Consider the following 27,951-nt stretch of genomic DNA (forward strand, 5'->3'; position numbering starts at 1 on the left):
GTGGCTCAGTTTTTTTCTTCATTATTTATTTAAGAGGCGCACACACATATGCACACACATGTGCAAACACACATGTGCAAACTCACATTTGGAGATATTCCAAATGCTAGTTTACTCCCCAAATCCCAGAAACAACCCTCACTGGGGCGAAAGTCAGGATCTGGGAAACCATCCCAGGTCTCCCACAAAAGTGACATGAACTCAATCACTTGATCTATAGTTGCTGCCAAAGTCAAGAGTGGAACCAGGTATTGAACCCAGGTACTCCAACATGGGACGTGGGAAACATTCAATTGTTAGGGCCTACATTTTCCAATCTCCCCACAAGCCTGGAATGAGTCTTTAGGAGTGAGAGAAGATGTTTACTTCTTGGTTCCTGCACTCACATGGTAGTACATCCCCAGTATAACTGGGGACACAGCCCCACTCACATGTTTGTGATTTAATATGGATACTGTACCACAGGGGCTGCTGTCGTGGTATAATGAGAAAAGCCAACACCTGTAACACTGATGTCCCATATCAGAGCCAGTTCAGAACCTCCAATAAACAATTTTTTAAAAAAATACATATCAGTAGGACCTATGTTAGCATTGTAACTTTCATCCACGTTTCACCTTTACACCTGCACATTTATAAGTTTGCTTTCTATGCAATGATCTCATGTACAATCTTCCAAAACAAGAAAGTCATTTATAAATAACTTTTTTGGAAAAATAATGCATGGTTGGAAAGACTTGTTGGAAAAGAAGCCAAATGTGCAGAGAGTCAAAGACAAAGTAAACAAATGGAACTACATCAAACTAACAAGCTTCTGCACAGCAAAGGAGACAATCAAAAAAATGAAGAAGCAACCAACAGAATGGGAGAGAATGTTTGTACAATACACAACTGATATGAGGCTAAAATTTCAAATTTACAAAGAGCTTCAGAAACTCACTGGCAGCAAAACATACAACCCTGTGAAGAAATCAGCAAAGCAAATTAAGAGACATGTTTCAAAAGAACAGATTCAAATAGCTAATAGATATATGAAAAAATGTTCAAGCTCCCTCACTGTAAAAAAAAAAAAAAATAGAAATGAAAATCACACTGAGGTTCCACCTAACTCCAGTACCTTCAGAACTCTGAAAAAGGTACCCTTCTTCATTGCTGGTGGGAATGTAGGTCCATACAACTACAATGGAAGTCAGAATGGAAGGCCTAAGAGAATTGCAAATAAATCTGCCAAAAAACCAAGCTATCCTACAACTGGAAATATACCCAAAGGAAATAATAACTGCTTATGAAAAAGGGATCTGTAATCCTATATTTACAGCAGCACAATCTACAATAGTGAAGACATGGAAACAACCCAGATGGCCATCCATAGAGGAGTGGTTAAAGAAACAGTGGTACATCTATGCCATGGAATACTACTCAGCCATTAAAAAGAATGAAATATTACTATTTGTAACTAGATGGCCCCAACTAGAGACCATTGTGCTCAGTGAAATAAGTCAATCCCAAAATGACCAATAGCATATGTTCTCTCTGAGATAAGGCAAACTTCAGACAAAATACAAGATCAATAGCCCTTTCAATCCTGTTTTTGTTACATCTCAGGGGATTTGATATTTTTGTTTTTATTTTCATTCATTCAAAATAGTTCCTTTTCTCTTATTAAATTTTTAACAGACTCATAGGTCAAACAGGAGCATCATTTTCTCCAAGAAGGTTCTTAATTTTCATTTTCATTTCTTCAGCAACATATTGTTCATTTACTAGTACATTATTTAACTTCATGGTGTTGTTAGTTTTCTAATTTTTCTTCTTGTCATTGATTTTGTTTTATGGCTTTTCACTTAAGAGGGATGTATAATAACTGTGTACTAGAAAATACCATAGCCAAATTTGAATATACAATGCAGTGTGCATCTCTACTTTCATGTCAAAAATGAACTCCCAATAAAAGTGTTAAATAATATCTTGACAATTGGATGCTACACTATCTACCATTGTATGAACCTGCAATGTCAGGATACACTTAATAACAGATTGATGGACTTATGACTGTTTATGAAGAACTATACTACTGTAATAATATAGGGGAGATATGGGGGTTGTGATTTGAGTAAGAGGTAAAGGAAACCCCAGAACCTTTGGACCTGTATCATAAAACTAAAAATAAAATTAAAAGATAATGTATGTTTAAATAATAAAAGAAAGCAGCAGAATAAAAGTTTAAATGAAAATTTTTAGACAGAAAATAGAGTGGCAAATTAAAAATACATGAAGTAAATTAATTTTCTGATAAAGTATACACTGTGGCAAGTTTCAACTAGGTACAAATAGACATGTATATACTTACATCATATTTGCTTATCACTGTTTGCATAAACACAGTGAGTACCTAAGAGATACTAGCAGCCAATAAATATGCATTTGAAGTTTGTCAAGTTTGAGAAAAATATTTTCCACATTCTGCTATTTCTAAAGCAAGATAACCAACAGGTTACATGGTTACCTAAATCAAAAATATCTTTTTTATTTTGCACTAAGCTGTTTGAGTTAGGTTTCTGTCCTGACAAATCCAATTCCTTTTTAGCAATCTACTTAATTTTGTTCCTTAAAGTCATTCTTACTCCCTTTCACCAATATTTATCATTCTTTCTAAATTTATACTTCTCATTATTTCTTACATTTCTCTTCACTGTACTTGCCAGAGAACTGAAATTAAAAACTTTGGGCCCGGCGGCGTGGCCTAGCGGCTAAAGTCCTCACCTTGAAAGCCCCGGGATCCCATATGGGCGCCGGTTCTAATCCCAGCAGCTCCACTTCCCATCCAGCTCCCTGCTTGTGGCCTGGGAAAGCAGGAGAGGACGGCCCAAAGCTTTTGGGACCCTGCATCCTTGTGGGAGACCCGGAAGAGGTTCCTGGTTCCCAGCATCGGATCGGCGCGCACCGGCCCGTTGCGGCTCACTTGGGGAGTGAATCATCGGACGGAAGATCTTCCTCTCTGTCTCTCCTCCTCTGTGTATATCTGGCTGTAATAAAAATGAATAAATCTTAAAAAAAAAAGAAATTAAAAACTTTGTATCAATTCTAAAATTAATACACAACTTCTGTGAAACTCAATTTCCTATGAAGAGGTATCACAGCAATTGCTCAAAAGATTGTGTGAAGGATCCATGAGATTACGGATGTAGAGGAATTTCCAAGCTACAAACCATAGATTCTTTGGGGAAGCTTATTTTTCTTTCATTTCTTTTTCAATTTCTTTTAAAAATGCTTACTTATACTGCTCTTTTGGTTCACTAACCTTTTCCTCAACTCGGTCCCTTCCTTCTCCTTCCTCTTCCATTTCACATCTTCCATTTTCCTTGCTGTGTCGTTCAGGTTTCATTCTCCCATTCCTCCCTCCCACTCTCAATTGGTGCATGGTGCCTGTGAGTCACTCTGAGGTGTGAGGAAACCCTAATATTCTGTCTGGGTTGATGAGAAGAGTCACAGGAGCTCTCATTTCTGCACCATCCAGAAAGAAAAATGGAGCCAGCAAAACTCTCCCCAGAAACTGCTAGCAAAGTAAGTATGGCTTATTCTCAAAATGTCCTGTCATACCTCATCTTATTTGCAGTTACAATTTTATTATCTAAGGCAGTGCTGAAGACACCATGGGAAGATATTGAAGGCATTATTCCTGCTAATTTATAAGTAAAGTTCAAATTCATTATAAGCAGTCATATTTTAATTTATAAAATTTAATATCAAGGATTAAATTGTGGGAAGATTTGAAATTTAAAATGCCACACATAAATAAGTAGTATGACACAGGAACTAAGTACCAAGGCAGGATACAATGTTACACATGTTATTTACTACAATGGACTTCGACTACTGAAGCAGAATTAATACTGTTTCCTTCTTTATTTCCAAAGTAATAACCAGAACTTATCATTTCTTTGTATGATGGATTCTCATCTTCTCTATTATAAGTATGTGATTACTACTAGAAATTACATTGCAGAAAGACAGACTGTAAGAACTTAACTCCATATATAAGTTGATGAATATTAATAATTTGTGACGTTTGTAATTCAGAAAATAAATTATTTAAGAATAAATAGCATAATCAGATATCAGAACAATTTTTTAAAATATTTTACAAATGTGTATATGAGGTATCTTCAAATAGTTCGTGGAAATGCTTATGCATGGATTTTAATTTTTCAGCAAAAGTAACCTATCTTTTAACTTCATTTTTCTATGAACTTGCTAAAGTACATTCATATTAAAGTGGCATAATATATATGAAATTACATATATCACAGATTTCACACAAAACTTGATGTTACTATTCAGACATATTTAAAATATATACAAGATTATTTTCAGTAGATAGGTTATCTGTACTTCAGAGACATAAGCAGAGTGACTAGTGAGTACAGTAGATGTGAATCAAATATATGTCTCACCAGATTTTAGTTTAAAAGCACTGAGCCCACTTCATCACTCTGTCTTTCTATATATATCCATATAGGTCATCACATGCCGGGCAGCTATTGCCTGGAAACCAAATGCTCCTCTGTCCATTGAGAAGATTGAAGTTGATCCACCACAGACTGGTGAGGTTCGAATTAAGGTAAATATGAACATAAGTTTTAGAGGATATAGCTATAAATGTATGGTGGCAATGATTTTAGAAGAACAAGTGGTATATTTTATTAAAAGAGAATAAAGATTTATTTCCTACAATGTATAACTACATGTATGTTACCATATTTATTAATGAAATTATTGCATTTTTAGTGTCACTAACCCCAGAGATAATCACTGAAATTTCATTAAATGTTTAAATACATTGTTATTTTAAGGTATTTTGAGGGAAAAATATACCAATACAAGTAATTGTTGATTCATAAATCTTTGATCTAATATACAGTTATGTAATTTTATTATTTGAATACCCCTCCAAAACTCATGCTGGAATTTAATTGCCAAAATAATAGTGTTGACCACTGAAGTCCTTAAAACTTGATTAGGTCATGGAAACACCACTCTCAAAAATGGACTATGACTATCATTTCAAAAGCAGGTTACTTATCACACAGTGGGCTCTTAAAAAGAGGATAAATTCAGCAACTCTGCCTTATATCTATCATACATCCTTTTATCTTCTTCCACAGCATTATGACACACATAGTAACAATCACCAAATGTGGATTCCACATGCTTGGACTTTCCAGCCTCTAAAAACACAAGCAAAATAAAGTTCTATTGTATATAAACTGCCCAATCTGTAACACTCTGTTGCAGCAGCAGAAAATAAAGATGATGGAAGAGTAGATACTCTATTCCTAATGGGAGTGGCTAAGAAGTTGGGGCTCCTTTTCCCAACCCCAATCCCTCTGTTTAAGACTCCAATTCAGCTATAGAAGATTATGTCACTCTAATTCAAAAAGCAGAATTTCAAACCAGGCAGTGTAAAGGTGAGAAAAAACCTTGGTCTTTTAAGTTTTTCTTATATAGTCTTTTTAGACAATCATAGTAGAACACCATAGATTGTATGGTTTAAGCAAAACAGCTATTTTCTCAAGTTTTGGGACTAGAAATTCAGGATCAAGGTGTCATCAGGGTGAGGTACATGTGAAGGCTTCTTCCTGGCTTACACATTACCATCTTCTTGCTGTGCCTTCACACACTAGAAAGCAAGCAAGTAATCTCTGGTATCTCTTCCCACAAATTTAATGAAGTTTTAGTATACAAAAGCAAAATATAACATAAGCTGCATTAATATATGCTAATAGCCAACTATCTAGAAAGCAAATTAGGGAAGTAATTCCCTTTAAAAACAAAAATGAAAGAACAAAATACCTGAAAATAAAACTTAACTCTGGAAGTAAAAATATTTTGAATGGAAAACCACAAAATATTGTACTTTGACAGGGGCCAATGAATATTAAATGGAGAAAAGATACTCAGTTCACAGACTCAAAGGGTAGAATGGTAGTTTTCAGGGATGGGAGAAGAGGTACTTCTGTAGCTTTCAGTCCACATGCATACTTTCAGCTATGTAAGATTATTTAAATACTATATATATGATGTATAATACTGTATCCAGAGTCAACAACAGTATATCATAAACTTAAAGACCTGCTGAGATGATATAAGTTGTTGCAAGTGTTCTTACCACAATAGAGTAAAATAAAATAAAAAGACAAGCAAAATGGGGAAATTATTAAAAGAAAAAAACACATCTCCAATAAGACTTACAATTGACTTCACAGCAAATGCATTAAATTTCAGAGAACAATGCAGTGAGAAATTCAAAGTAAAATCCTCTACTCTCATGATTAATACAATCTGCATTTAGATATATATGTTCCTTCCAAACCCTTACAATTAATCATGTTAAATTCTCAGGATTTCAATTTGCATTTGCTGAAAGTGGAGTTTTTAATAGGCTGATCAATTTTACAAGAGCAAACACAATGTATAATAGATACTGGATGCCGTTCTAGGAAGAAATTTTTTCTCTGTGTTGCCCACATTCTAATGAAGTCGTTTATGGAGAGGCAACAAAATAAACTGCTTACATAGAAATTACAAAGTGGTAAGTGCTGAGAAAAAAAATAAAATCAAAGAGGGGATCAGAGAGAGAGGTTCCTGGAAGAGAACACAACTGCAATTTCAGGAACTTTTGCGAATATTCCATGTCTGCACAGACTTGACAGAGTTGTATGAGAGACACCCAGCCATCTGAGCAAAGATCCTTCCAAAGTGAATAGGAGACTCCCTCAGAGACTCCCAGGCAGGCTCTGGGGCTAGCAAGGGAAAGCAGTGGACTGGGCACATGGGGGAGCGAGGGAGGAAGGGAGAGAGGAAGTGAAAGAGGAGAACTCAGAGCAATAATGGGGGAGAAAGCTCATGTGAGCACCAAGGCCATTTTGAGAAGATTCTGTTTTTATTATAATTGCAATAGAAAGACACAGGAAGGTTTCAAGAAGGGACATGAGCTAGCCTGATGATAAATGAATTATTCTATCAGATGAGAACAGACTTGTTTTATGGTGAGTTAGGAGAAGGAGGCAAAGGATGCAAAAGATGAGTTAGGAAGCAAAACATGAGAATTTCCTAGCTATAGGCAACTGCCTAGATTGCCTTGTACCTGGGAAAGCATTACACTGCTGAGACAAAAGCTGCAAGTAGCTGATAGGCACCCTGGGCCTGGCTGATGCAAAATTTGTGTTAACTATACCAATGTGCCAGCATAATTGCCTATTCTAGAAAGAAATAAAGAAATGGAATGGAAGGGAAGGGAAAGGAAAGGAAGAGGAAAAATGTGGGGAACGCAGGGAATGTAAAGTCAGGACACAACACCTGGGCCCCAAGGCAGGTAGAGCGAGAGTGGTGTGGAGGCCCTGTAGACTATCCAGGGAGCAGCTGAGGGCATGTTTGACAGGGAAGGAACAACTTCTGGATTCTTCCACAAACAGTAACACTACACTCACATGTAGTGGAATGGAGCTGAAATAGATTGCATTTGATGGGGAGGCTGGGAGGGTATGTCTGGGACAGGCAAAGACATCCTCCAACATGGGAGACCTGGGCTGGGCTAAACAGCATCACCCACTGCCAGTTAGCGCTTACAAAAGCTAGAGTAGGGGCATACCTGGCTGGGCCAGTCTGCAGTATCTAGACTACAACACCTACCAGAACATGAAAGAATGGGATCTGGGGGTAAACCCTTTGGGAGAATTGTGGGTTTGCCTCTGTGAGACTGAAGCACCCACCAGTTTACATACAGAGCAGGGATCAGTGTTGGACTGAGTAAGGCTGGACCATGGAAATCATCTGACAGAAACCCACCTAACATTCATGGAGTTGTGACTAGAAGGAGACCGGGTAAAGCTAGGGACCAGCATCCACTGGCACATGCAAGGGCTGGGGCTTGGGACAGAAAATGCCAAGCAGGGAGGTTGTCCCCACTGGCATGTGTGAGATGAGGCTGGTAAGGGAAATTGAGAAACTCCCTTACTAGGCCAAGCATGGTAAGGCCACAGCACTAGTCAGGGTTTGTGTGGGTTAGATCTGGGGATAGACTAGGCTAGGCCAGGCCTGAACACCTGGTAGCACACAGGAGAGTCAGGACAGGGTGTGAGCTATGCCCAGCTGGGTTAGGTTGCAAAACCCATCAGCAAGAGCTCAATCTGAGGGTGGGCCATGCAAGGCTTGGTCAAAGCTCTTGCCAGCAGGAGCAGGAGCAAGACCTGGGGCTAGGAGCAGGCCTGGTAGGAGTACTTTGGGGACTCCCTTGCTGAGCTGCTTCCACTGGCGAGTATGAGAGCTGGCACTGGGGGTGAACTGGTCTTGTAGCAGGCCAGGGTAAGCTAGGCTGTTGTACCTGCTGATGTACATGAGAGTCAGAATGGGTGTGGACCAGCAAGGCTAGGCCACAGCACCTGCTTGCATGTGCTAGGACTGAGTGTGGGTCTTGTCAGGCTTCATGGAAGGACTTCCTGGAAGGAACAAGATCCAGGGCTTGGAACATTCCTGACACAGTAACTCTGAGCAGACCCTTACTAGACTGTACCAATCGCTGATGAGTAAGAAATAGGGCTAGGTGTGGGCCAGGCTGTACAAGACAGCAGCGCCTGTCACCATACATGAGGGCATGATCTGCTGGCAGGGCTAGCTGAGCCTTAGCAGCTTACTGCAGTACTCATGGGTGTGCAGCAAACTGGACAGGATACTAATTGGGCTGGGCTAGGTCACAGCAGAGGCTGGCACACACAAAAATTATGGCTAGGGTGTGTATGGTGTGGGTTATTGAGGGGTCGCCCCACTTAGGCTATAGTATCCACTTGTATACATGAGGACTGAGTCTGTGGTAGGCTGGCTGGGTTGAGCTGGGATGTAGCACCCATTGGTTTGCATGAGATATGGGGCTGGGGCATAACTAACCAGGCAACATCATCCACTTCAATGTGCATTGGCTGATGCAGGTGATGGGCCAAACCTGATCCAGCACTGGCTGCTTAGCTCACACAAGAATCAAGTCTGAGGCACCCCAGGCAAGTTTTCTTGGGTGAATCCTCAAGTAGACCACTGAAGTCATACCCTGGCCACAGGAAAAATTACAGGACATGTGGTCCAATCTTCAAATGCATGTGTTGAGACTGGGCCTCCTCAGTTGCTAAAATAGGAGGAGGCAAGATGGTGGTTTATGGTACAAACAAATTTGGGATGATGGAGAATCATTAGACAGGGTGAAGCACAAGAAGATTCCAAGAAAAAATAGAGGTTAGGAACTTGTCGTGGGGTACCTGGAGACCCCCTGGAAGCAGCAGCAACAGCAAAGCAGTGTTGCAGTGAATAGAAAAGCCACCAGCAGTCAGTAAACAGCAATCTGGACTCCAGCGATCCAGACTCCAGCAGAAGCCAGAGATCCAGTAATAGCCAGAACACTTGCAGCAACCATGTGGAAGCAGGAATTCACCGGGAATTCGGTAGGCAAATACAGGCTAAGAATTGCCCATCCAGCTGCTTTGTTTAAACCAATAATGAGCAGAGAAAGAGTAGCAGACTACAAGGGGTGGTTCAGGGACAGGATAGATCTCACAACACAGACTCCAAGTAGTGCCAGATCAAGTGACATCTGTGTAGTGGGGCATAGTGTGCAGATTTGAAGGGATGGCCTGGAGCAGGTTCATTTCTAGCTAATCACACTGAGCTGATATTACAGGGAAAGCAGCACCATCTTCACATGCTACAGGACCTGTGTGGTCCCCAGATCTGACAGCCAGCAGCCTCAGATCTCCATTTGTGCCCCGCCGGGAGCCATCTTGCACAGAGGAGCAAGGGCTGAGAGGATGGGATGAGCAGTGGTAAAATGCACATGCACAAAATCAGTAGGGCACAGGAACCATTTTCATGGGACCAGACATTGTTAAATAGAAGGGACAGCAGCTGAGCTGCACAAGCACTAAACTGGGAATAAAATCACTTCCAGCTTAGCACATTGCACAGGCCCCTCAAAGAATACGGTTCCATCATGCCACACTACAGGCTCCTTCCCAAATAGCCCCAGTTGGCCCTCAGATTAACAGCCAGCAGGTGTTGGCAAGATCAGTGCCACTGACAACCCAGCTATTTAGGACAGCTGGTATTTTCCCAATCCGGGACACTGCATGAACATAAAATTGTCTTGTAAACATATGAGTAACACATCTGAGAAACCTGCCCTATGGAGAAGAATCTGCCAACCCAGAATTGCAATGACAGAAGGCAAAGAACAGACAGAGGCACTATGAATGTTACTGAAGATTCTCTAGCAAAGGAGCAAAACCCTCTACCACCCTCAGAGTTAACTGAGGAAAAAACTGAGAAAATGAAGGATACAGAATACAGAAAACTCACTACAAAGCTTCTGAATAACAATGAGAAGCACATACAGCAGTTCAAGAAATTTTAACAGTATGTCACACAGAGAATAGCAGCAATGAATCAAATGAAAGCTGATATATCAGAAATAAAGAACACAGTGGAGGGATTCGGGGCCTTGGGGTTGGGGGCGGATGGCAGCCCCCCACAGAGTGGCATCTGTGGGGGTGCCTCTGCCGGGCCAGATCCAAGACTGAGGACTCAGCAGGCCAAGACCACTGCCAAAAGGCAGTGACTGAGTCCTTGACTTTGGGCGGCCAGTGTGCCTACTGGGCTCCAGGCTCTGCCTGCTTGCCATCCAGCTGCTAGCTCTGGGGTTTTTAGGATATGAAATTGCTGCTTAGGAAACTTTCGAGTAAGCGTGGGGACTGAGACCTGATGATTTGGAGGGGAGTGTCCATAAGATCTATTTGAGCCAGATTGAATCACCAGCCAAATTAGGAATCCTGAGAAGCGCTATTAGCATAGAGCATCACTGACTGCCACACACAGGTCCACACCAAAGCTATGGAGGGGAGCCTGTTTAGCTGGGCACCATTACTTGACTGGGTGGTAGAACAGTGGACTGGTCACATTCGGCAGGGTCAAGACACTTACCAGCATGCCAGAGAATTTGGTCCGGGGGTAAACTCTATGGGGGAAGTGTGGGCCTAACCCTGTGGAAATACAAGTCCCGCAGGTTAGCTCATGAGCTGGGGTGGCGAGGGGCTAAGCTAGGAGTGACCATGTCACCTGCTATCACTTATGGGTAAAGGAACCAATGGCATTCTGGGCAGGTCAAGGCAGCATCACCCGAAGGAGCATCCTAAAACAGGATATGGAGTGGGCCAAGCTGCAACTGGAAGGGGGCAGACTGGGCAGGGCCAAACAAATTTCAACTCACAAAAAAAGAACAGAAATCAGGATGGAGCACATGTCATTCCAACCCAGGCTCTTACCACAATTGGTCTACAGGAGGCAGGGATACTATGCCACAGCATTGAAAGCAAAGGCTGAGACAGGTGAGGTGAACACCTGTGGGCCTCATGTGAGCTAGATTGGGGAAGGGCCTGATTGGGCTGACTGTTCCGAATAGTGCAAGCAAAATTGGAGTGGGCAAGAGTTGGTAGGGCTTTGCCACATCATCAGATGGCAGAGACTGACACCGGGGCAAATTCTGTTAAGTTAAATGCCAGAACCACCTGGAGAGTGCATAATCCAGAAGTTGGAGTGGCCTAGTAGAGAGATAGGGGGCACATCCCTGGTGGATAACCACTCCCACTGGAAAGCACGAAAACAAGGACTGGGGCAGGGGTTGCTAAACAGAAAGGCATCTGCCAGTATGGGTGTGGGCTGGACACCCATAGTGGGTGGTTGGGTTGAACTAGGCTTCAATGTCCATTGACAAGTACCAGAGCTTAATGGGATGTGGGACAGACTAAACAAGCCTGCAGTACATACTGGCATGATTGGGAACTAGGGAAGGGAGCAGGCCTGGTGGGGGTTATGGGGAGTCGCCTCAACTAGGCTACAGTTCCCACTGGTTTACATGAGGACCGAGTATGAAGTGGGTAGGATTGAGCTGGACCACAATACTCATTGGTCCAAGTGGATGACAGGGCTGGAAACAGAACCAGCAGAGACTGGTCACATTAAGCAGGGCCATGACATTAACAAACATGCTAGAGAACCATAACTGGGGGAAGATTCTGTGGGGGATGTGTGGGCCAAACCCTATGGAAATTCTAGCCCCATAGGTTACTTCAAAAGATGGAGTGGTGAGCCGTTGAACTTGACGGGACAATAAGATGCTGGACTCTATGTTTGGTATACGCTTGCAATGGGGAAATCTCAACTGAACTTGAGCTGTGGTTATGCAACAAGGTGGAAGAATCCACCATGGTGGGAGGGTTTGGGGAGGGGTGGGGAGAACCCAAGTATCTATGTAATTGTGTCACATAATACAATGTAATTACTGAAGTTAAACAATAAATAATTTAAAAAAAAAAAAAAGATGGAGTGGTGGTGGACTAAGCTAGGTGTGATCGGGGAGCCTGCCATCGATCACAGATTGGAGAACCGATGGCAGTCTGGACTGGTCGGGGCAGCAGCATCCAAATGTGCATCCTGAGTGGAGTGTGGGGTGGGCCGGGCTGCAACATTCACCAGCTCATGCAAGGCCAAGGGAAGGGCCAGACTGCACTGGGCACTGGCCTAAAGCCCAGTGGCAAGTATAAGAACTGGGTCTGGGAGAGATCAGGGGGAGAAACTTGGGAAGCTCCCCTGGCGAGTCATAGCTCCCACTGGTGAACAGGTGGTCCAGACCTGGGGGTTGGACAGGCTGGGGAAAGTAGCTCCAATGGCTCATCAATGTATGAAACGGTGATGGAACGGGCGCACTGGGCAGTACTGAGCAAATCTTAGCCCACAAGTAAGATTGGAAACCAGGATGGACCACAGGACATGCCCAGCCAGGTTCTTGCACCAACTAGTCTGCGTCAGCCACAGACGCTGAGCCACAGTGTCTAAGGCAGGGGTTGCGACAGGTGATGGGCTGTGCCAAGCTGAGTCAGAGCAACCACTGGCATGCTGCTGAACACTGGCTGGGAACAGGCCCAGCTGGGGAGCTAAGGGAACACCCTAACTGGGTGGAGGTTCCCACCAAGGGGCACATGAGCTGGAAAGTGGCTGCGTTCTGGTCAGGATACAGTTGTAGTCTCTCTTGGCACAAGTGTGGACTGGGCCAAGACGCACCAGGCCGGGCCAGACTGCAACACCTTCTGGTGTTCTGGAGGACCAGGATAGATGTGGGACGGACTAGGCTAGGTCTCAACTCCAACTGAGCCATGTATGAGCTATATGTGAGCATGGACGAGCTGTGGCTGGGCTGAAACATCCAACAGCAAGAACCAGAATGGGCTGAAGGACAGTTAGGAAAAGCCACTGTTCCTGCTAGGACAGGAGGTGAACTGAGTAGTGCTGGCACAATGACCTACTAGTATGCGTGAAATCTGGCATTGGGAGGGGTTCTCATGGAGGAGCCTGGGCAACTCCTCTGGCAGGACACAGTCTGCAGGTAACTGCAAGAAGCATGGAGGGAAACAGCCCAGGAGAGGAAATGGAAAGTGTCCCACTGGCATACATTTGGCATGGGTTGGGGGAAGAGCAGGCTGAATCAATTCTCGTCATCCACTGGCAACTCTGAATGCCAGAACAGAGTGTGGGTTGAGCCGAGTTTGGTTGCGACAAAACCAGTACACATTATGGAATGCCAGGGTGAGGTTGCCTGTACTGGATTTGACTGCAGCACCCAACCAGCACACGTGAGATCCAGAAAGGGAGGGACAGAGCTGGCAGGGGGATTAAGGGGCTGGTCCCCTCGCCGGACAGCTACTCCCACTGGAGAGTATGAGCTGGAATGGAGGCACACCAGACTAAGCAGGGCTACAACACCTGTGCACCTCAAGTGGAGCAGATCAGGGAAAATCCAGGCTGGGCTGATTATTCCTACTGGTGCAATCTACAATTAGAGTGAGTGAGGGTTGTTGTGGCTTAACCACAGCATCAGCTGGCAGAAGCTGGCACTAGGGGCTAGTTCTGTCAAGTTAAACCACAGAACCACCTGGAGAGTGCATAATCCGGGAGTGGGAGAGGCCTGGGAGGGAAATAGTGGGCTCCTCCCTCTTGGGTTACCACTACCACAGAAGGGCACGAAAACTAGGACAGGGGTTGCGGTGGCTAGACAGAGACACCCAACAACATCCGTGAAGGCTGGATAGTTGAGCTGGTTAGATGGAACAAGTTTTAATACCCATTGATATGTATGAGGGCAGAAGGGGATGTGGGACAGACTGGACTAGTCTACCACACATACTGGCAAACCAGGGCAGGGGGTGGGCCTGATGGGGATTGTTGTGGGTCGCTCCAACTAGGCTGCAGCTCCCACTAGTTTATGTGAGGGCCGAGTATGTGCTGGGCAGAACCAGGTTGAACTACAACACCCATTGGTTCCAGTGGAAGACAGGGATGGCAACAGAACCAACCCAGCAATTGCAACTACCAGCTGATCGGGGCAATGGACTGTGCCAGGCCCTGTGCTTGCTAGTACATACAAGAATCTGGTCTGGGAACACCTCAGACAAAGTTTCTTTGGGGATCCCCCCAATCAAAATGCCGGACTCAGAACCCCAACCATCAAAAGATAAGAGGACAGAACAAGTCAATCAACCATCTCAGCTATATGTTGGCAATGAAAATACTGGGCAAATGGAGACTTTATGATGGACTATGTCAATCAGTGGATTCTTCAATGACCTCATCGTGCTTGGAGTGGTGAGATTGTTACCAATTCATAACTGGTGAACTATCAAAACCACCTGAGCAAGACCCTCAGAGCATGCCCCACATCTGGGACCTGGGGTGGGTGGGAGACTGGGTGGGGCCTCTCCCTTAAAATCCCCTTTTACATCAGATATATGAAGGAAACAATATGGAACTAATTGTCTTGCCCATCTTCCTGTAGTGCTTGAAGGTTTTTTACCATAATTATGTCAAAATTGTCAAAAAAAAAAAAAAAGAAAAAGACTAACATACAACCTAAAAAATTAATAAATAAATAAATTAAAAAGAAAGTTTAAAAAAAGAGATTTCTAACTAAAAAAAAACACAGTGGAGCAAATTAAAAATACAGTGGAGAGTGTCAATAATAGATTGAAGAAAGCAGAAGAAAGAATTTCAGAATTGGAAGATGTTTCCTGTCACCATGTGGAAACAAACAAAAAGCTGGAAACGGAGCTGGGTGAAGCTAAAAAAAGTATCCAAGAATTTTAAAAATACCACTAAAAGGTCTAATATAAGAGTTATGGGAGTCCCAGAAGACACAGAAAGATAAGCTGGAATTAAAGATGAAATAATTAATGAAAACTTCTCTAATCTGGAGAAAGAATTGCAAAACAATATACAGGAGGGTCACAGAACTCCCAACAGAGTTGATCAAAAGCAAACTTCACCATGACACATGATAATCAAGCTCTCTTCAGCTGAACACAAAGAAAAGATCCTTAAATGTACACATGAAAAAAAAATTAAGTGACCTATAGAGGAACCCCAATCAAACTCACAGCTGACCTCTCAGAGGAAACATTATAGGCCAAAAGAAAATGGAGCGACATATGCCACATTCTAAAAGGGAAAAATTTTCAGCCCAGAATAATGTATACAGCAAAGCACTCCTTGTTTTAAAAATGAAATAAAATTCTTCCACAGTAAAGAGTATCTCCAAGAATTCGCCCTTCTAAACCTGCCCTACAAATGATACGCAAAGATGTTCTCTTGAAAGAGAAAAGGAAAAGCAACTACAAAAAACAGAAGCAAATGTGGAGAACATCCCAGTAAAAGGACAGGAGAAGACTAAATCAAAGAATAAGCCATTGCTAAAATGACAGGACCAAGCTACCACCTATCCATAAAAATATTGCATGTAAATGGCTTAAACTCATCAATCAAACACCATAGATTAGAGGACTGTATCAAAAAACAAATCCCACCTATCTGTTGCTAACAGGAGACACATTTCATCAACAAAGATTAGAGGAAACTAAAAGTGAAAAGCTGAAAACAAATATTTCAAGCAAATAGTAAGGGAAAACATGCGGGTGTAGCCATTCTTAGATGATATAGATTTTGATGTGAAAAACATTAAGAGTTGAAGAAGGACATCACATGATGATCAAAGGATCCAGTCAGTAAGAAGAGATCACCATAATAAATATATATGTGCCAAATGCCAAACCATCTAGCTATGTGAAACAAATATTAATGGATTTAAAAGGAGAAAAAGACTCTAGTACAGTCATAGAGGGATATTTTAACACCCCTTTAACATCAATGGACAGATCAGCAAAGAAGCAACAGAACTCACCCAGACACTAGAGCAAAAGGACTTAGTTGATACCTACCGAACCTTTCATCCTAAAAGAATACCTTTTTCATCAGTACATAGAACCTTCTCCAATTGTCCGTGTTATAGGCCACAAAACAAGCCTCAGAAAATTTTAAAAAATTGAAATTATATCATGCATCTACTCAGATTATCATGGAGTGAAACTAGAGACCAATAAGTCAAAACACCCAGGAAGACATGCAAACACGTGGAAGCTGAATAATATGCTACAAAATGAGCAACGGATTAGAGAGAAAAATCAAAGAGCAAATTTAAAAATTGCTTGAAACAAATGAAGGTATCAATATAACATATCAAAACTTATGGGACACAATCAAGGCATTGTTAAGAGGAAAGTTCATCTCAATCAATGCTTATGTTAAGAAATTAGAAAAACATCAAGTAAATTAGCTAACCTTATCATTGAAGGAGCTAGAAAAACAACATCAAAACAATCCCAAGATTAGCAGGAAAAAATAAATAATCAAAATAAAGGAGGAAATAAATCAAATAGAGACCAAGAGAATTGTACATAATATCAATGAGTCAAAGAATTGACTTTTTGGGAAAAATCACCAAAATAGACTCCCCACTAGCCCAGTGAATCAAAAAAAGGAAGGAGAAGATAAGCATCAATAGCATCAGAGATGACAAAGGAAACATAACAATAGATACCTCGGACATACAGAGAATTATTAGCACCTATTACAAGCAACTATATGTGAACAAATCAAAAAAGATGGATATATTTCTGGACACATACAGCCCACCAAAATTGAGTCAGGAAGCAATTAATAACCTAAATAGACCTGTAACATAGACTGAGATTGAACTGGTAATTAAAGCCCTCCCAACCAAGAAAAGTCCTGCACCAGATGACTTCACTGCTGAATTCTACCAAACGTTTCAAGAGGAACTTACTCCAATTCTCCACAAGCTTTTCCAAACACTAATACAAAGGAAGGCAATCCTTCCAAACTCATTCTATGAAACCATTATCACCTTAATACCAAAGCCAGATAGAGACACAACAGAAAAACAGAACTACAGACCGATATCTTTGATGAACACAGATGCAAAGATCCTCAACAAAATACTAGCTAACAGGATCCAATAGTACATCAGGCAGATAATTCACCCAGACCAGGGGGATTCATGCCAGGCATGCAGGGATGTTTCAACATTCACAAATCAATACATGTGATACACCACATCAACAAATTGAAAAATAAAAACCAATATGATCATCTCAATAGATGCAGTGAAGGCATTTGATAATATCCAATACCACCTCATACTAAAAATCTGAAACAAGACAGGCATAAAAGGAACATTCCAAAACACTATCAAAGCAATTAACCAAAAAAAAAAAAAAAGCCAGTATTATACTCAATGGGAAAAGATTGGAAACTTTTCCACTACAGTCTGAAACTATACAGGGATGTCCACCGTCACCACTACTCATAAATATAGTATTAGAAGTCCATGCCAGATGTATTAGGCAATAAAAAGGAATTAAAGGAATACATATTGGAAAGGAGAAAACAAAATTATCTCTATTTGCAGATGACATGATTCCCTACAAAGGAGAACCAAAAGATTCAGTCAAGAGATTATTGGAACTAATAAGAGAGTTTGCTAGGGCAGCATGATATAAAATGATTGAACACAAATCAATGGCACTAGTGTACACAAATAATGGCTGAGAAAGAAATTGTAAGTACAGTCACCTTTAAAATAGTGGAGAAGATTTTTAAATACCTAGAAACTAAGCTAACTAAATATGTGGAAGACCTCTATGATGAAAACTATGAAACATTTAAAAAGAAACAGAAGAAATTGAAAAATAGAAACTTACCTTGTTCCTGGATTGAAGGAACAACATCAGCAGAATGTCCATATTACCAAATATACAGATTCAACAGAGTCCCAATCAAAACTCCAACAACCTTCTTCTCATAAATAGAAAAGATGATACAAAAGTTCATCTTTAAACACAAGCTGGAAAGATCAAACTGGAGGAATCACAATTCCAGACCTCAAGAAATACTACAGAGCAGTAGTCATCAAAAAAGTCTTGTACTAGTACAAAAACAGAGAAGAAAATCAATGAAACAAAATAGAAATAACAGAATGCAGGCCACACATGTAAGCCAACTAATCTTTGAAAAAAAAATGAAAACAATCCAGGGGAAAAGCCTGGTGTATTCAACAAATACTGTTGGGACAACAGGATAGCAGCTTGTAGAATTAAGAAGCAAGACCTGCATCTGTCACATTATACAATCATCAGCTCTAAATAAATCAAGGACCTAAATTTACACCCAGAAACCATCAAACTCTTAAAGGAAAACATAGGAAACACTCTCCAAGATATAGGAATGGGGAAAGACTTCTTGGAAAAGAAGCCCAAAGCACAGGCAGTCAAACACAGAATAAACAAACGGGACTACATCAAACTAAAAAGCTTCTGTACAGCAAAGGAGATGATCAATAAAGTGAAGAAGCAACCAACAGAATGGAAGAAAATGTTTGCACACTACATAACTGATAGGGGACTAATATACAGAATTTACAAAGAGCTTCAGAAACCCAGGAACAGTAAACAAACAAACAAACCCTGTGAAGAAATGCGCGAAAGAAATGAATTGACAAGTTTCAAAAGAACAAATTCAAATGGCTAACAGATATATGAAAAGATGCTCAGGTTTCCTAGTCATCAGAGAAATACAAATGAAAACCACACTGAGGTTCCACCTAACTCTAGTAATGTTGGCCTACATTCAGAACTCTGCTAACATCACCGGCTGGCATGGATGTGGGGAGAAAGGTACCCTCCCTCGTTGCTGGTGGAAATGTAGGCTCATACAACTACTATAGAAATCAGTATGAAGAGTGCTTAGAGAATTGCAAATAAACTTGCCATATAATCCAGCTATCCCACTCCTAGGAATACACCCAAAGGAAGTGAAAACTAAATATGAAATGTGGATCTGTAATCTTATGTAATCCTAAATTTACAGCAGCACAATCTACAATAGCAAAGACATGGAAACAATCCAGATGCCCTTCCAAAGAGAAGTGATTAGAAAGACTGGTACATTTATTGCAAGGAATATTACTCAGCCATCAAAAAGAATGAAATATTACCATTTGCAACTACATGGCCCTAACTAGAGACTACTAGCACAGTGAAATAAGTCAATCTCAAAAGGACACTTTATATTCTCTCTGATATAAGGTAGCATTCATGCAAATTATAATATCAATAACCCTCTCCATACTGTTTTTGCTGCATCCCATGTGTTTTGATGCTTTTGTTTTCATTTTCCTTTCTTCCAAATAGTTTCTTTTCTTCTTGTCAAATTCAAAGGTGGCTCATGGATTGCATGGTGGCATCATTTTATTCAATAGGCTTTTGTGTTTTCTCTTCCTCACCCATGGTTTGGTTATTCAGTGGCACATTTTTTGACTCCATGGTGCTATAATTTTTTGTTTTAACTTCATCCCTGTTGTTGACATTATTTTGTGGCTTCTCTTTTAAGGGAATGTATAGTGATGGTATAACAGAGACTATCATATCCAGATGTGAAGATACAATGCAGTATGCATCCCTACTTCCAAATTAAAGATGGACTCCCAGTGAAACTGTTGGACATATCTAGACAATGGAATGCTGGACTGTCTGACATTGTCTGCACCAGCAATGTCGAGACACACTTAAATAACAGACTGTTGGACTTATGATTGCTTATGAAGTAATATACTATTCTATTATATGGGGAATATCAGTAGAGGGGTAAGAATTGGGAGGGGTGGGGAATCCCAGGCCCTCTGGAATTGTACCATAAAATTCAAAATTTAAAAAAAGAATTAAATTTAAAAAGTATTTAAATTAACATACTCAGAACATTCTTTCCTGCATCAGGGTCTCTAAGAGGTCATCAAATGATCGCCCTGATCCCAAGATGCTGATGTAGTTTAATAAAAAGGAGCAGTTTCCTCCCCTCCCCTTCCTTCCTTGCGAACAAAGGAGAAAAAAAAAAAATTGAAACAAATGTATTACAACATATTCCTGCAAACATTAAATAGTAAGACATACTTATTTTTATGTAAAACATATTTGAAATTCATACATATGAAGGGTGTTTTAAAAGGTTGTGGAAAATATATAGTATAAAATGTATACATGAATTACCTACTTTTGCATCAAAATAAACATTTTAATTATATTTTTCTATGAACGTTTTGGAGTATTCTCACATATCAAGTTGATCTGGCATTAAAAGAAAAGTTTGTATCCTCCCACTGCCGCTCCCTTATACACACATATTCAGTGTAACTGTCGTAAATCACAAGACAGACTGTCCAGTCTTTTTCTTGACCTTTCACTCTGACCCACTCATCTATTAGCCTGTTAATCTATCCTTGCACTAATGCCAAATGAGCATAATATTGTAGCCTTATCACAAGTCTTGGTAACTTGTGAAGTTTCTTTATTTTTCCTTGGTATTTTGTTCTGTCACATTGAAATGTCTTAGAGCATTCTAATCTTTTATTGCAAATTTTATCAGAACTGTCTTTTGTTTCATAGCTTCCTCTCCCCTACCTGTCACTAGAAAATGCTATTTGACCATTAGACATTTTTAGATAAATTTCACACTTATTCTATAGAATGACATTCAATTCACTTGGAATGTAATCTCCCAAATAGACTCAAGTTTTGTTCATCTTATCAGTTGATTGGTATTATATTTTATTTATTCTGTTACTAATGGTGCATCTACTGCACTGAGCTTTCCTACTTATCCTTAAAAGAAAGTTGAATCCAAAAAAGCCTAGCTTGGCACAGCTGGAAGCTGAACTACTTATGTATAATTGTTAAGTTATGCTTAACAAAAATCTTGCTAGTTCACTGCTAAAAAAAAAAAAAGGTTTACCAATAAGATACCTAATGTTTCTATATTTTCAATTACTTTATTGAAAGAGCTGAATTCTGCCAGCATGGTGGCAGCAGGAAAAAGGCCATGACTGCAGCGCCAGCATCCTACATAGGTGCCAGTTTGAGTCCCGGCTGCTCCTCTATTCCAAATCCCTGCTTATGGCATGTTTTAGGAAAGCAGCACAGACTGGCCCAAATGGAAAACCCAAAGGAAGTTCCTGGTTCCTGGCTTTAGATAAGATCAGCTCAGTTCTGGATATTGGTAGCCAGGTAGGAAGTGAACCAGTGAATGGAAGATCTCTCTCCCTGTTTCTCCATCTCTAACTCTGCCTTTGCAATAATAAATAATTCTTGTTTTTAAAAAAAAGGAAAAGGGAGCTGAATCCTAATCACTATACGACAATGGAATTCTTTACTAGTTCAGTTGTAATAATAAAAATGTAACAAAAATCCATTCAGAGTACAAAAATTGGGAGAAGAGCCTAACATAGCTTAGAAAACAGACATAAATAGAAAGCAACCTAATTTTAGTTACGGGATGCAGAGCTAGCAAGTTGTTTCTCTCTGAGAACCAAACAGGATGTTGAACTCCAATAACCAGCATACATAATTACAGATTTCCTACAAGCAAAATCTGTAGGAAAGATATGAGCTTGCTTGGACAATGATTTTGGCTAAAAGCCTGAACAAACAGACCAGAAATCACAAAATGAAATTTCATCTTCTTGCAGAGATAAGAAGGAATAAATGAAATAAACTAGCAATGAACTAAACAATCAGATTGACAAAAAGTACAGAGCACACAAGACCAAATGTCTACTGACTAGAAAAAAACAGTAAAGAAAATATCTAGATGGAATTTGTTAGTGGGTTCCAGATGTACTAAGTTAAGTAATAAGAGAACTGAACTTGCAATTTGACTCCATTCCATTCAGCTGTGGAAAATCCTTGTCCTGGGGTACAGCTAACTGACCTTTTGTACTGCAACATTCCAAGAACCAAGTACAAGAAGAGAGAAAAAGAAAGAAGGAAAGAAAACTACAAATCAAGGCACAATCTTCAAAGAAAACCCTTTTCCATTAATCCTTTCACATATGCTACAAGTCAGGTTAACACGTAAAGAATAGGGAACTTAACCTGAAAAGCCTTCCATTTTAGCCCCACTTACTAGCAGGTAGGGGCAGACAGAGAAAATTGGGTTATTTGCTTCAAAGAGCTAGAAAATAATTCACTGCGTGTTTATGATTTGAACAGGTTTAGGGAAAATTACAGCCACAGAAATAAACTGTGTTGTAATCATTTTCCTAAAACAGCTATACTACAGGAGCACAATCAATAACAAATCAAATACATAGCCTAACCTTGAAGGAATATATTCTATCTCCAGACCAGGAAATAACTGCATTTTTCTGGACAACTGCCTTTTATGACAAAGCATTTTATCTCCAGCCATTTGATCATTTTTCAGATTATATCCTCTGGAATCTGTGGCACTGATACACACATTCTGGAAGGAAAAAATGATGTCCCATTTCCTATTATCTTGGGACATGAAGGGGCTGGAATTGTAGAGAGTATTGGAAAAGGAGTAACCACTGTGAAACCAGGTAAGTTCCAGGATGGATACGGTGCTTCTCCTTCCTAACTTGCTTCCTGATTCTTCCCAAGAGCTTCATATGAATAGCTGAACTCATTATATGCTAAAAAACAAGAAACATTAAAGTGCATTCTCATAGCAGATAAAAGAAACAGCAACTTAAGACTTAGAATGTTTTAGTTCTGTGTTTGAGGCTACTGATGTAAAACACTGACCAAAATAGACAAACCTTATATCATGAATATCAGTGAAACTCTCAGAATTCGCTATCATCCTTGATTATCAGTGTTATCAGAGACAGAAATGTCCAAATTCTTTTTGTAGTTCAAAGGTCCATTTGCATGAAAACTGATTTATTTCCATTTAAAATGAAATCATATTTCAAAAATAATGATGGGAATGTGATTTTTACCTAACCACTAAAGTGACAGTTGAAACACTGCATTCCGTACACAACGATTCCTGGGTTCAAGTCTCAGCTGGACTCTTCATTATAGCTTCCTACTAATTTGTACTCTGGGAAGTAATCTGTGATGGCTCAAGAATTGGGGCCCTAGGCCCCCCCTGGAGGACATGGATTGAGTTTCAAGTTCCCAGCTTCAGCTTGGTCTATCAGAGACCTTTGCTAGCATTTGGAAAGTAGAGCAGCAGATGACGGGGGTTTCTCTCTCTCTCTCTCTCTCTTCTCTCTCTCTCTTTCTCTGTCACTCTTTCTCCCCATGCTTGTCCGTTTCTTCAAAAAAAATACAGTTTGAATATATAAATTAAAATGATAACTTTCCTTCTAACAAATAATTTTGTATAAAAAAACATGATGTTGACTAAATTTCAACCCAGTAATCTTTTGTTGTTCTTTTTTCTTAGGAGACAAAGTCATAATGTTCCCTCTTCCAGAGTGTAAAGAATGCAACTCTTGCTTGAATCCCAAAGGCAACCTCTGCTTGAAGGGAGAGTTAGTTTTGATTTTTTTACTTCCTATCATCCCATTATTTTTCTTTGGTACAGGTATTTAACTCAGAGCTAAAATCCTTTGTTTCTCTCCTTGTCAATCTATGTTTCTGTGCAATAGTGTTCTTTCTCCAACTGGGTTAATGTTAGATGGAACCAGCAGATTTACCTGCAGAGGAAAGAAGATTTATAATCTTTACCGCACAAGCACATTCACTGAATATACTGTTGTGCATGAAATAGCAGTAGGGAAAATCGATGCTGCTGCTCCTTTGGATAAAGTCTGCATCATGAGCTGTGAGGTGCCCACAAGCTTTGGAGCTGTGTTTAACACTGCAAAGGTAAGAACATGCCTGTTCACATGATGTTTGTGACTGTCTATACAATGTCAAACCAAGAGCTAGGCATCCAGAGTACTCTTCCACTACACATAAACTCAATATGGATTTTTTTTTCTTCTCTCCTCAAAACAAGAGCATGAATTCTGGGTATCTAAGAGAAGTTTATTCTTGGAATTTTTAGGTCACTCCAGGTTCCACCTGTGTGGTCTTTGGACTTGGAGGAATTGGAGCAGCCATTGTAATGGCTTGCAAAGCTTCTGGTGCTTCTAGGATCATTGGGGTTGACATCAATGAGCAGAAGTTTCCCCGGGCAAGAGCATTAGGCGTCACTGATTGTCTCAACCCTCGAAACTTCAAGAAACCAGTCCAGGAGGTGGTGATGGAAATGACACGTGTTGGTGTTGACTTTGCCTTTGAGGCCATTGGACTCACTGATACCATGGTATGTGGTCCTGGGCACAGTGAGGGGGTACTGCTAGTCCACATCTAGGTATAAGTTAAATTAACTTCCTAACAAAATAAAATTACTATAAGTGAAATGTTTTGAGTACACGTAAAAAGCCTTACACCATGCTCAAGTATTTATACATATTATTCTATTCAGCCAACACCTTCCAAACAATTTGAATGCTACCAGTATCTTTATTCCAAAGATTGGATGATTTAACTGTAGTTAATGCAGTTAATTTAAACAGTTTGCCCTAGATCTTATGAGGAATATACCACATAATATTCTGTTATTTTTCCCTTATAGCTACCATAAAAACATATTTCATGGTTGCCCAGAAGTGACTTGAGTCTACTAATAAGCTAATAAATCTGTCTCTTAAATTAGCTTGCAGCTTTGGAATCATGCAATCTGAGCTATGGAGTGTGTGTGATTGTTGGAGCAGCACCCTCAAATTCAAAACTCTCCTTTGATCCCATGCTGATTCTCTCTGGGAGAATTCTGAAAGGTGGAATTTTGGGAGGTAGGTCTTGCATGCTCTCTTTGTTTTTTCCAGAAATCTAGACAACTTCCATGCTCTTTGGCAAGGTATGGAAGGGAGGAAATATAGAAAAAATTCTTCTCTATGACAGGAAATAAAGATAGCATATCAAAAACAAAGAAAGTATTTAACCTTTAAGTAAGTCAATAGATATTGACTAGGATAAAAAGAGTTTGATAGTTCATTAAAAGAGTTTGATAATTCATTACTTGTAAGATACTCAGAACAGTCACAGGGTAGAGTGTTTATTGTACCCAAACATACCATAACTGGGAAGCAGGGCATGTAATGCCTCTGAACCACTCCCCAATACAGAATAAGATGAGGAGAAACTCTCACTATATTAATTGATTCTCACCATGGCAATCGTCCTAACTTGGTATTTAAGAACAAATCAGACAGCTCTAATGTGGTATGTTATTTGAATATCTCTTTTGCAAAAAATACTTTTGAATTCCTTTCCTGCCACACCTAAGACCCACTGCCAGTGTGTGTGCAAAGTAAAACTAACCAAGACAGCCTTTTGCAATGATGAAAATACTCTTCAGTTGTTTTTTGCTAATGGTATCCAATAACCATATGTGGCTTTTGAACACTCAAAGTGTGGTTAGCAGGACTAAAAAACCTGACTGTTTAATTACAATTAATTTCAATGAATTATTTAAATAGCTTAATATGACTCTAAGCCCTCTGACTTTAGCTAGGAAGCTCATATATCATAAATTAATTTGAGGTATTTATAGTATATGGCTTAAAATCATTCTCTAACATGACTTAAATCAAGCAATTTAAAGTCTTTAGTTGTCAGACCTGTGACATGGACGAGGGTAAATAGTATTCCTTTCTAGTATAGTATCGTGAAAACTAAATGAAATAATGCAGGAAAGTGATAACAGTGGTAACAGAAGTGTTGATCCCAACAAAAGATTGGGAGAAAGAAATTTACACATGGTAAAAAGATAACATATTTGTTGCTGTTTTCTCCTTCAGTTATTCATCTGGCAACACTGTATAATTTGTTATTAAAATTACATTAGTCCCTAGTTATCAATACTAGAAAAACTTTCACAAAACTTTCATTATAAAAATTACTTCTTTCAGAAATCCTATATATCTGAATTGTTCTAATTCAGTAAAAATCCACTTTTAAAATTAAAATATTTCATAAGCAACTGGGCTGCAGGTGAGAATGACTATGCATAACTGACACAGATATTTCTTTTAATTGCTAACCATTTATATTGGTCCATTTCTGTTACTATCAAAAAGCACCTGAGCTAGGTAATCTCTACAGAAAGAGGTTTATTTAGGCTCACAGTTCTGTCCAAGGTTGAAACTTCATACCTGATGAGGATCTTCCTGCTGGCCAAGTCCTCAGGTGGTATAGGATATCACTTGACAAGAGATAGGGAGTACATGTCATCTGGTCTCTCCCTTTTCATGAAGCTAACAGTGTTCAGTTATGAAAACTCCACCCCAACGAGGTTTTCTAATCCTGAACACCTCCTAAAGGATCTGCCTCCATGCTTTTTTATATCAAAAAAGCATCCATGCTCCTGAAATTTCAAATAGGAACTAAGTAACAAAACCTGAGTGTAAACCTTTAGCCCAGTGATTCAGAATACTGTTTGGAGAATCGATATGCCATAACAAGTCCCAGGGTTAGAGTTGTGGCTCCAGTCCCAATTCTAGTTTCCTCCAAATACATGCTCTGGGAGGCAGCAGGACTTTTGAAAGATTTATTTAATCTCAGTTGAAATGCACATTTACAGAGGGAAAGAGAATTGAGGCTGGGGGGGGGGTCATGGAGGAGAAGAGAGAAAGAGATCTTTAACCTACAGGTTCACTCCCCAAATGGCAGCAAGACCATAGCTGGGCTGGTTGAAAGCCAGGAGCCAGGAGCTCCATCCAAGTCTCTCAAATGTGACCAGGAGCCCAATGTCTTGAACTATTTTCTGCTGCTTCCCCAGGCATATCAGAGGAAACTGGATTGGAAGTAGAGCAGCTAGGACACAAACCAATGCCCATATGTGATGCTGGTGCAGCAGACTGAAGCTTAGCTTATGATGTCATGGTGTCAGTCCCCCAGCATTTGTTTTAATCTGGTTTGGAAAGATGGCACAGACAGCTGCACTGATAGAAGAGCTTGGCCTTTATGACTTCCATGAAGACAGCTACTCCACCCCATGCAGGAACCCAAAGAAATCACTAGGCTCATTCAGGAGACAGAATGAATGAGGGGAGAGAATAGGGTCAGAGACATATAACTACAGATTTGAACAGAGTAAGAATATGGTAAATTAAGCAAGCTGGAGTCACACTATTACAGGGTATCACTGATGCCCTGAGATTAAGGATAGCCACAGACTTGAGGGCAGTGACAGCAACTGAGAGTTGGCTCTAGCAGCCCACTTGACTCACAAATGTAAAGCTTTTCTATGACACCTGGAGACCTTATACTCCAGAGCTTTGCCTGAGACCTGTGATGAAACACATTGACTTGCTTTTGATGAATAGGAAAAGGAGCAAAATGTGAATACTACATCATTTTCCATGAGTGTGCTTACCAGTTTTATAAATAGATCAATTGTTGAATTCTTTGTTTAGTTTTCATATTATTCATGTCCTGTTATTACCCCCCTTCTACAGTATATAAAACCAGAGACTGTATTCCACAACTGGTAACAGACTACCTACAAAACAAAATCAACATAGACCCACTTATAACTCATCGGTTGCCTTTTGAAAAAATCAATGATGCATTTAAATTGCTGCAGCATGAATCTTGGTGA

General features: G+C 40.1%; 1 protein-coding gene across 1 annotated transcript; it reads left to right on the forward strand.

Annotated features, from left to right (window-relative positions):
* Window positions 1-3,525: 3,525 nt before the first annotated feature.
* On the forward strand, window positions 3,526-27,951 carry LOC101516677 (alcohol dehydrogenase 1-like). Its single transcript, XM_004590621.2, has 8 exons — window positions 3,526-3,564; window positions 4,520-4,621; window positions 22,753-22,891; window positions 23,746-23,833; window positions 23,951-24,170; window positions 24,352-24,612; window positions 25,006-25,141; window positions 27,809-27,951. Exons 1-8 carry the CDS (start codon window positions 3,526-3,528, stop codon window positions 27,949-27,951), a joined length of 1,128 nt encoding a protein of 375 aa, XP_004590678.2.

The sequence above is a fragment of the Ochotona princeps genome, chromosome 7 (assembly GCF_030435755.1).
Source record: "Ochotona princeps isolate mOchPri1 chromosome 7, mOchPri1.hap1, whole genome shotgun sequence".
In the NCBI taxonomy this organism is placed as follows: Eukaryota; Metazoa; Chordata; class Mammalia; order Lagomorpha; family Ochotonidae; genus Ochotona; species Ochotona princeps.